The sequence below is a fragment of the Pimephales promelas genome, chromosome 22 (genome assembly GCF_988280905.1).
Source record: "Pimephales promelas chromosome 22, fPimPro1.hap1.1, whole genome shotgun sequence".
In the NCBI taxonomy this organism is placed as follows: domain Eukaryota; kingdom Metazoa; phylum Chordata; class Actinopteri; order Cypriniformes; family Leuciscidae; genus Pimephales; species Pimephales promelas.
In genome coordinates, this window is record NC_142790.1 from 24,033,080 (window position 1) to 24,044,570 (window position 11,491).

Here is an 11,491-nt window from a genome sequence, read left to right on the forward strand (position 1 = left end):
GCTGCATTGTACTAATTTCCCTGGGTCCCAACTCAAAAGCAGATCCAATTTAAGCGGCTCGCCTCGGTGTTGTAATAAGCTGTAAGGAGTCTCCAGGACTGTTAAAGTGGTTACACAAGCAATACCTTTATGATGTCCTCTGGAGTTTTCTCCACCTCCTTCAGTTGTTTCAGAAGAATCTCCTCTTTCGCAGAAATCTCCAGCTCTTGCGTCTCCAGAGCCGCAATCTCCAGCTCTATTCTGCAAAGATGCAGGGAATATTGCTACATGACTCTTTATCACTAAAAGCCAGTAATCAGGTCAAAAACAGCTAAAAGGGGGGGAATCTGAGTCAGCCTTTTGTCATTTCGGCTCACTCTCTTCTTGACAAACTACAAGCAATTGACTCACAATGCAAGTCTATCAAAACACATTTGTTCAGATAGTCTTTTTAAAAAAAATGTTTTATAAGCTTATCTCTATTACGTGTGTGTGTGTGTGTGTGTGTGTGTGTGTGTGTGTGTGTGTGTGTGTGTGTAGGTCTTTCTTTTCTGGGAATGCACAAATGTATAATATATGATCTGTAAAGCACTTTGTAAACTGTTTTTAAAAATTGCTATAAAGGAGCTTTACTTCATATAATTCAGCTTATTTTTCAATTCAGTTACAGTATATGTAGATGACATAATGCAACATAATGGTTTTACTTAAATGCGTGGGTCTCCCGAAAATGAAAATTGTGTCATGATTTCATCACCCTCATATCGATCCAAATCTGACTTTATTCATTCTGTAGAACACAGAAGAAGATACATTGTATGGACAAAACCTTTCAAATATTTTCAAAGAAAGTCAAAGAGGTCCAACACACTGAATACCACCTACTTTCATTGTATGGACAAAAAAAAAAAAAAAAAAAAATGTTTTTTGAGGGGGTTTCACAGAAAAAAAGAAAGTCATAAAAGTTTGGTTCCACATGAGGATGAGGAAATTATGACAGAATTAACTTTAATTTATGGAAATTATGACAGAATCAACTTTTAATTAATTTGTTTTAGTAGTGCAAACCACTTCAATTTGTTAACTGTTAATATATTTATATATATATATATATATATATATATATATATATATATTATAAGTGTGTGTTTTATATTTATATATTGCTGAAGGATTGTACAAAAACATTTCAGAATAACCTTAAAAAAGATGCATTGTACATAAATCTAATATAATATATTAAAAAAATTAAAACAAGTTGCTCCGTTTTAGTATAATTCAGTAGTTTCATATATATTTTTTTTAAATAAGTATATATATATATATATATATATATATATATAGTAACAAATGTATAAAAATTAGTTTTAGTCCTTTTTGAGGGTAACCTGATTTCATGAAAATCACTCTATACTGTTTAATGGCACCTCCTTGTGTAATGTTTCGGTATTGTTCTTTAACATTCTAGGCCTATATCATGTGCAGAGAGCTGATTATCAAAAAATGAGTTTTTAGTTTCAGAATGTATACCCTGATTTATGTTTTGAGTGGGGTCATGAACCTATCCGCCAAGATAACTTGCAGGAAATGACCAGCCACCTCTGTACTGTGATAGTGGAGATTCTCATCCGATTGCTTTTTCCCCTCTTAATCCAACTGGTTTAAACTGCAGCCATCATATTGAAGACTCTATTTGAGGAAGCTCTTTGGAGATTTGAGTCCTTTAAATCAACCTTAACGTCTTGAAAGCACACCAGGCAGGCAGAGAGTATTTCACAGATATAGCGGTAACTAGAGAGTCTCTGAAAAAGATTTTTCCTCAGTTATTTTGTCCTTTTGTTGTGTTAGTCATGTTCCTGTGGCAAGTATGACTTCCTCCTTAATGAGTTTTTTTTTTCCAGACAAAGCTTGTCGTACTGTAAGTCAACAGGCTCTCACTGCCAAGGCGGGTTGTGTAAGTAGACAGTTTATGTAATACTGTGAGTGAGGTCTATCTGTCTGAACCTTGGCTAACACTTAAAGCCCATCACAGTGGTTAAACAAGAATAATCCAATTGCTTCTCACAATCAGGAAGTCGAGAACCTTGCAGACCATTAGTGATAGAGAGAGTAGTACAAACTTTTTTTTCACTTCTTATTTGTAGAGAGTAGCCTACCTGTCGATATTGCTCTGCAGGAGTTTAGTCTTTTGTTGGAAATCTTCAGTCTGGGCCTTCACAGATTCCTGCTCCTCTTCGCTCTGGGTGCTCAATCCATCCATCAGCCATTGTTCTCGCAGAGTTTTTTTCTGTTTGTGCAAAGAAAGCAACACAGCATGTTGTATCGAGATAACTGACTTTTTTCTTGACATTACAGTGTTGTAAATTAATAAAATAAAATAAATAAAAAAACGAACACAATCTGTTGAAATAATATAGTGATCATTTGACGTATTATTCATCTTATGATTCTTATTATTCTATTTTTTTTTATTAATACTTACTGGAATAGGTTTTAATAATAACAAATTCTTAAGTTTTCTTGAATGTTTAATTTACAAATATATATACACTGTAAAAAACATATTTTCAAGATTTGTTATCACAACATTTTTTCTTTTGTCAAATCAACTTAAATAACTTATTTAGTTCAGATAACTTATTATTTTGAGTTTCTGATGATTAAATCAATCTCCTTCATTGTAGTAATTCACTTATTCCAGTTCAATCAACTTAAAATTTTAAGGCAACCAGGTTACTTCATTTTTTAAGTTAAACCAACAATATTTTTTACAGTGTATGTATATATATATGAAGAGTTCAGATGCAAAAGCCTCTAAGTGCCATTTGAAATTTTCTTCTAAAATGGTCATTTTTATCGAGCTTATATATTCAAGTTCAGTAATTTCACTTAAATGACAATTAATAGGTAATCCTCATTGCAATTTAAGTGAAATTACTGAACTTAAATGTACAAGCTTGATAAAAATGATCAAGAAGAAAATTTCAAATGGCACTTAGAGGCTTTTGCATCTGAACTCTTCATATATATATAATGACATACATAACAACACATACCTTTAGATATTGTAGCTTTAATTTCTCTTCTTCAGTGTTCCTTCGTTTTCTTTCTATCTCCTCTCGAATTTTTCTTTTGTCCTGATGAGAAAACAGAGTCATACTATAAAGTAGAATAAGATCCTAAACCTTTTTCAGTTTCACCTTGACCCCATAATCTTTTGTTGTTTCACGTCTTGCTATTAACACAAGCATGCATAGGGAGAGAACTAATATAGTCTTTTTGAGAGGGAGGCTTTGCAGCATTATTTTTAACTCTCTAATAAACTATGACTTCATATATAAAATGAACAGCTCAAAGGCTGTGTGTGGACAGAAATAACACATGGACAGATATCTCCATATATGCTTCTGTGATGGAGCTCATATACTGACATAAACTAACACACTTTTAAACAGATATACATGGATTAATCTCTCTGATTTGTTGTCCGGCTATTAACTCTTTCGGCTATTAAATTGACAGAATTTTCAAGCTTTCCTTTGTTTTCATTGTTATACGGTAGGGGGCGCTATAATACATCGTCTGGCAGAATTCTTCTGAATCTCCAGGTCAAAACACATGCAAAAAAGAAGCACAAAACAAGTGATAAAAGCATTGCTTTGTAGTCTTAAAAAAATAAAATGTGATTTTCTCAGCTTTAAGTTCAAAATGTTACTTTTTAAATGAACTTACATTCAAGTGTTCAAAAAGCTAGAATAAAAATGTATTATATGTTTAAAAGAAGAGACTGTTCTTTAAATTGATATATTGCATGTTCAGAATATAACATTTTGAGAAAATGATCAAAAATGCTGCTGGTGGCTGGCAAGTTGGGAAAAAAATCAGTCAGGAAAAAGGTTAATGGTTGTGTGATTCATCTCATCAAGGCCACAAAAGTATTAAGACTATAATGCTGGGACGAAGCACTTTTATTTAAATGACACACTAAAAACTCTCACCTCATCAAGGTTACCAGACACAACAGAGAAAAATATATAAAGTGACAATATTCCCCATGCCAATACAAAACCTCGATTCTCTTGCCAATATAAAAGCTCGATTCTCCAAAAAGAATAGCCTGATACTCACTGTTATAGCCTGCAGTCTCTCTCGCAGCAGGGTTTCTTCCTCCATTATGCTCCTGACACAAAAAGAGAGAGAGAGAGAGAGATAAACAACCCATTTTCACTAACAACCCTCCGTCAATGTCTGTCAAAGACTAAGAACAGGTTGGTAACAAGCTGTGATTGGCACATGTGGGTTGGCATGAGAGAAGTTTTGGTAAGGGGAGACTTGATGGTGGGCGTCAAAGCTGGAGGAAAGGAAGGAAGAGTTGTTGGGGGCTCTTTCACCCACTATCTCTCTGCTTGAGGGATGAATGATCACATACAAAGATGAAAGATGTACAGGTTGTGTGTGTGTGTGTGTGTGTCGGTTGTTGCTATCCATGATGTGCTGTAACCATAACTGCCATAGCTAGCATGTCACTTTTGACACTTCATGTGTCAGATATCTCCACGTGAAGGGCTTTGCCCATGGGAAAGAGTAACATAATGTCTCATGTCAATAAATAATAGATAAATAGCCAGACATTACTGCGCTACCACCTGGGGTCATTTAGCTTCAACTTAACAGAGGTTGTGTGACTTCTGATGGTGTAGTATGTAAAATTATATATTAAAGGTAGACTTTGGTGTAATTGCTGCACCAAATAACAATACAAATAGTGCCATCAAAAGAAACTGGAAAATAAATTTTACATTTCCTCAAGAAAATGATACTTGTGTGTGCATGTGTAGCCGCTATGCAGCTAAAGTGTTGTAGGTGGTTGTCAGGGTGTTGCTATGGCATTGCTATGATGTCTTGGAGTCTTTTTGACTGTGATAAGATCACTGGGATATTCTTGTATTTGCTAGATGATCAAAAGAGCCCTCCTAAAATAACATTACTTTTTATTATTCCAATAATAATAATTAATATTATTATTATTAAAAAATATTCAAAATTATATTTAATTTCGAATAGCATATATATTATAGCATATATATATATATATATATATTAATATTATTCAAATATTATATTAAAGATATTCAAAATTATATTTAATTTAAGAATATTAAATATAATGACATAAATTATAATAATTTAAAAAAACATATAAGGTACTAGAATGATTAATAATAGATCATTAATTAATAATAGAATATTTGCATATTTACATTTATTAAACAAACTATAATTGGTTTAAATTAGCAAACACAACTATTGTTTCCAAAGAGGTTTCCCTATTGCCATATCTTTCTCTGCACAATAAAATAGAAAAGGACAAAGTAATTTCAGCTTTATTTAATCTCTGATGCATGAAAAGCAAGTGCTGTTTTTAGAGCAATTTCTGAGCACAGTGAGACAAACCATTTCTGTAAATATCTGCGTTGTATCTGTTCAGTGCAGTATTGATGTCATGCATCTTAAATTTCATTCAAGGCCATTTCTCAGATGTTTGGACTTGCAAAGCAAAAGTTGTTGGGTTAAGAATAGCCCACTGAAGACAGACCTCATCCCCTTTGTACAGAAATAAACACATGACCAGCAATATATACGCTCTGTTGTTGTCACAGGTGGACTGCAAGGTTAAATGGCATTCAGATAACGACATGTGGTTATGAAACACACGTGAATGACAGAGCCCTCTGAGGCCCTGTGATCTGCTCAAAAACACAGGTCTGATATACAATTTCAGCCCTGAAAGTTTTTTTTTCCTATGTTAACATATTTCCCATAGAAACAGGACTTTTTGGTGAGGCATATTGAAATAAAAAAATAATTTTTACATTTTCATAAAATTGAAAAGTTGATGTTCAACTTTTAGGAGTACATTAGCATATATGGCTAGCTTCAAAGCTAACAGATATGGGCTAACAGTCACAACTGCAGATTTCATGGGGCCAAAATCCTTTACAAACGTGAAAAAAAGCAATATTTCCTGGTTGTGCCCCTCTCTCACTGGTTGAAGTGTGACCTATGCTCCATCTGACAGGTGAAGAGTTCAAACATAGAAAGCCCATTGCAACATGGACAGAGTGAGTGTGCTAAGGGTTGTCACATATGGCCTTTGGTTTAAAATGTCAGGCTTGTCCCTTTCTTAAAAACAAACAGTCCTGAAGACGTGACGAGGACCCATCTGACATCAATGTGACTAACATCCTGCACTAAGTGTAATGCCTGCTCAGATTGCATCCATCCTCTCTGCCTGACTGTACACATTACTGACACCGTTGACGCTATCTAACAAATAGATCTACAACCAAGCAAACAAACACTATTTTGTTTTTATCTAAATGACCTAAACACGTGAAGTCTGTGATGCTCAAAGGAACCAAGAACACACAAACAAAAATGACGTTTCCCCTGATGACACCACTGACCCATCATGCCTTTAAATGTCTCACCACTTAACAAGATGCCTCACTAATTTAAGATGCGGATTAAGTTGTATGGCAGAGAGAGAGATGCATTTACAGATATTAGTGCATCAGGTTTTGTTAGAATGTGCAATCAGAGACGTCCCTGTCCTCACATACCCTTTTTGCACTTAGAATTAATTGGTATACTTAGAACCAAATAAATATTTTGGATTAAAGCTTATCCAAACAGACAGTCAATTAATGCACTAAAAAAAGAGAGATTATTTTTTAAACAAACAATAAATCAAGTATATACAGCAACTGCATGGTATTTTGGACATAGTTCTATGGTAAATAGTGTGTTTTTTTCTGGACAAGGACAAGAATTACACTAATAATTAAAAGTTAGGACACGCCAACTAATTTAACTTTATTATTAGGCTAAGACTAAGTAATCAAAGCTCTTAATAATAACCAATTGGAGTATGGGAATTACAAAATCATGTAAAATAAACATTCTAGAATTAATATTATATTAAGTCTAAAATTAAAAAGTTGATGGTCAACTTTCAGGAGTACACAATCATAGATGGCATCAAAGCTAACAGATACAGTATATGGCTAAAAATCACAATTTTAAAATAAAATAAAAGCCAAACTGGCTTATTTTTACTCTCTTTGTCTAGGCAGGTGGTGCTGGGGAGGAGGAGGACTGAAGTAAAAATTTGCATAGCAGGCAGACGTGGTGTTTTCCTTTTGAATGCATTGTAGTTATAAAGGCTAGTAGTAATGAATACGTGAAATCGATTGGCTGTGGAAGTTACATTGAAACAACCAATCAGAATGTAGAGTTTCAAGGCTGAACTATTCATTATTAAGATCCATTATAAGCTGGCTTTGAATCTTTTCGAAGTTAGAAAAAAAAAATCAAACAAATTCGACTTAGGTGCGTTTCCATCAAGTTGTTCGAGCGGACGATGGTGGTGGTTACCAACCTAGTAACCAACAGTAAATAAAACACCATCAGCGGAAACAGCCGATTAGTCACAAGTTTATTTGGCAAATGCATTTCCAACTCCCATTATTCGCATGAACTCTTTTTCGCACAAGTCAAAAAGCACCTCAAGCGTAAAAACTTTTTTGCAAATGATTTTTTTTTTTCCGAAGTTTGGGGTTTCCATCACTTGCTACTGCAAAATGAGCATAAAAACAGAGTGATGGAAATTAACATACTGTCATGTATTAATGTATACTGTATGTACTGTAGCGCAGGCTCCAGCAGAGAACAAGGGGGTGGGACCTGTAAGTTGTGCTTGTTCAAATTTTCAGGCTAAGTCAACGTTTTCTCAAAAGTTTCCCAAAACAGCTTTAATTGACACAATGAAAGCCTTAGTTTCATTCAGATAATGAGCTCACAGTCAGGTTAGTTGTAGTATTGTAGTTGTGCAGGGCAGGTCAGGAAACTGCTTTCACCTGTGTTTAATCTGACCTCTTTCTCTGTCCTCGCTCTAAAAATACCTCCCCGGCCAAGCACAATAACAGCATGAAATAGTTTGTGGTTTATAATGACTTATTTTTCCTATTTTAAATGAAAGCCACAGCATTCTTTTTGCAGTGTCTGAAGGAAGCTGACACAATAGAGCTAATTTATGCAACAAATTGGAATAAATTATGCCCCAGTTAAAAATGAGTTCGAGAGTGGGAGGATATTATACACAGACTCACATATACACCCACACAAGCTGCTGCATATAAATGTCTCCCAGTTTAATGTTCCGAAGCAGAAACTGGAATTCTAATGCCCTCATCCAGAATTCCGATGCATTATCATTCCTCTCTGCTTCAGTCAGCTCAGATTACAGTAACCTGGCAGGGTTCAGTGAGGGAATTAGGACGCCCAGTGTGGCGACAAACAGGAGAAGGTCATGCCAGTTAGTCCTGCCCACACTGGTTCTCACTGCCAGGCTCGAGACGGGTTCTGTGTTCGTCTCACAGCTGGACTGTCAGGCAAACGCTGGCCCCCGACCATTCTTGATTTCTGAGATCCATCAGCTGTTAAGACATACACCCCTCTCCTCCTCCAAACCATGCCAACTGCTCTCTTTCTTCCTCTCATCTTCTATTTCCATCTCTCTGATTGCATGACTCACAAGCAGGTACCTAAAAAATACTGTGGTGGCAGCATGGTACAGTGAAAGTATCATAGCAATTCTTATGTGTTGATATGATGATATATATGGAGTTCCCAACTTTTAATTTTACATGATTTTTTGCAGGATTTTTAGCAATTTGAAGGTACTATTATTTCTACAATTTCTAGCCATTGAAATATTTCGAACTGAGCATAAAAAATACAATTTTAATGGGTAGATATAAATGTTTTTATGGCTTTTCTGTTTTTGTTTTCCAATTCATTTATTTCTATGAAGATATGGTTATTTTTGTAATAGTATCTTTGAGTATCATCAATAGTTTTATCAATATTTTGAATCAGATTTTATTTTTTTAATGTTATTTTTTATTTTTATTTTAGTTATAGTTATTTTAGTACAAGTTACAGAAAATGGAAATAAGAAATTATGCCTTGGCAACTATAGCTGAAATAAAATAAGTCTGCTTTTTATTTTAGTATTTAAATAAAATGTATTGTTATAGTTTTAGTTCAATTAAATTATTTAATTAATTAAGATATTAAAATATATTCACTGTGAGATAAAATATATATTAATTTTCATGAATTTTAAGGATTAATGGATATGATTTTACTAACAATTTCAAGTCATGAATACTAATATCTTAAAAAGTCATAGAAATGTCTATAGTGGATATAATTTCATTAAACTATATTCTCTGATCACTACAGAAATGTAGGCCTATATTTAGGCCGTTCTGATTGGTCAATTGCAACATTCTGTTGTCAAATATTTCAGTATAATAACATGTAAACATTCAAACGGATCATTAGCTGGCAACTGATTTCCTCTCAAAAACTCAACAATCAACTCAATAAAACAAAAATTCTGGCAAAAGTAGTAGAATATTACTGTAAAACAAATGTTGGTCAATGTAGTTGCATTACCATTCACTACCCTCTATTGTTCAAAACTTCATTTTAATAAATAATATGAAGATATTCATTTTCAAGGTTGTTCTTTTTAAAATGTAAAATCTATAATGTCTATGATATCATATGTCTACTTTCATCTCTCTAGTATGTGGTCTCTTTCCTCTAATACAATAAAATAATTTCAACTCAAACATGATTTATTAGAAATACGTTTTAATAAACCTGGTAAGTAGCCCTATAATGAAGTTGATAGTGTAATCAACCAGTCATTATCACAAAATACACCGCAAGTCTATGTGCCTTCATGATGGGGTCCGGATCACCCTGTCAGAATTTATTTAGCAATAACAACCATTTTAATTGAACATTATAATTACTTCAACACATTTAGTAACCAATGAGAGTATAAAATTCGATCAAGTGAAATACACAGCATTTGATTAAGGTGTCATTGTTACAGTGTAATTATATATTTAAGTACTGAGTGATATTAAGCAACTAGATGTACTATAGGGTTAGGGTAGGATTATGATTTGGTTGATGGTTAGTTACATGTAATTATGCATACTTTACTATTAATACTATGGTAAAAACATGCAACATAAGTAACTAGGACACTGTAAAATAAATTGTTACCCAGGTGTTATAAGTATAACCTTCATCGTGAAATACCGACAGACTAAATCATATGTGTATGGAAGTGGTGTGCTAGAATATTCACATGCAGTCTGATTCATATATGTGGGTGGACGAGAGAAGCAAAGCCTCTCTCTCCCCCCTTGTGGTTTTCCATGTGTGTGTGTACCGTTCGCAGGTATACAAGACTTGCTGTCACTCTGTGGTGAGTTGAGAGAGAGGAGGGTGTCCCCGGCTAGGGTGATGCCAATACAATGACGCCATAAGCCTCCTGATGCTTTGACACACAACAGCAAACTGCCAGTCTAAAAGTCAGACCCCATTAAATCAGTTGACAAAAGGCTTTACGGACCTCCCGCCGTCCAGCCAGGACAGCGGGCAAAAAAAGCAAGCTTAAGGGAATTAAAAGCTTACGAATCAATGGACCCCCTGGCTTTTTTTCACACTGTCTGTCCACCACAAAAACATTTAAAGCAAGTAGCCTACCTTCAGGCAAGTACAACACAACTGAGCTAACCAGTTCACCAAGCATAAGTACTGTCAGATTGTTAAGTGGCAGGCAACAAATAACATTTAGAAGGAAAATAGCATGCTGAATTTACACTAATCAGACTATATTTAGACACAAAACAAAAGGAAGAGAGCTATGCTCACCGGTATTCTTGTGCTGATGGTTTTAGTTGGGAAGCGCTGACCGGAATTCAGTCTGTTCCTTCCAGCATGGTTGCATGAGTGTGTGTGTGTGTGTTCAAGTGCAGGTACTGTAGGCTGAGGGTTGATCCTGTGTTACCATTCACTGGCAGGCTGCCCCCTCTCGCTGTCTCTCTCTCTCTTTAACTCTCCGATTCCCTCGCTTTCTGACATGCTATTACTCTCTCTCTCTATCTCCCTCCCTCTTCTTCATCCTCTCTCTCTCTCTCTGCTCTCGAGCTGTCAGAGCCGGGCTGCTCTACCATGTGTTAGCCCACATACAACTGCAACACAGTGTGCCCACACACACACACACACACACACACACACAGGAGAGATCAGCTGTTGTTTCCATTACTTGAACATGCTGACACACAATTTGGTAAATTATCCTTTCCAAAACTTTCCACACTTTCATCTCTCTAGTATGACACTCTGGTCTCTTTCCTCTAATACAATAAAATAATTTCAACTCAAACATGATTTATTAGAAATATGTTTTAATAAAACTGGTAAGTAGCCCTATAATGAAGTTGATAGTGTACAATCAACCAGTCATTATCACAAAATACACCGCAAGTCTATGTGCCTTCATGATGGGGGTCCGGATCACCCTGTCAGAATTTATTTTGCAATAACAACCATTTTAATTGAACATTATAATTACTTAAAC

At 34.9% G+C, this 11,491-nt stretch overlaps 1 protein-coding gene across 1 annotated transcript in view; it reads right to left on the minus strand.

Moving 5' to 3' along the window:
* Window positions 1–11,033, minus strand: part of palmdb (palmdelphin b) — a 29,906-nt gene extending 18,873 nt beyond the window's left edge. Inside the window, exons 1-5 of the mRNA XM_039670415.2 lie at window positions 10,783–11,033; window positions 4,108–4,159; window positions 3,036–3,116; window positions 2,136–2,266; window positions 126–240 (exon numbers count right to left, since the gene is read on the minus strand). Of these exons, the coding sequence (XP_039526349.1) occupies window positions 126–240; window positions 2,136–2,266; window positions 3,036–3,116; window positions 4,108–4,152 (372 nt within the window). The 5' untranslated portion in view covers window positions 4,153–4,159; window positions 10,783–11,033. The remainder of the gene's footprint in view (window positions 1–125; window positions 241–2,135; window positions 2,267–3,035; window positions 3,117–4,107; window positions 4,160–10,782) is intronic.
* Between the last annotated feature and the right edge of the window lie 458 nt (window positions 11,034–11,491).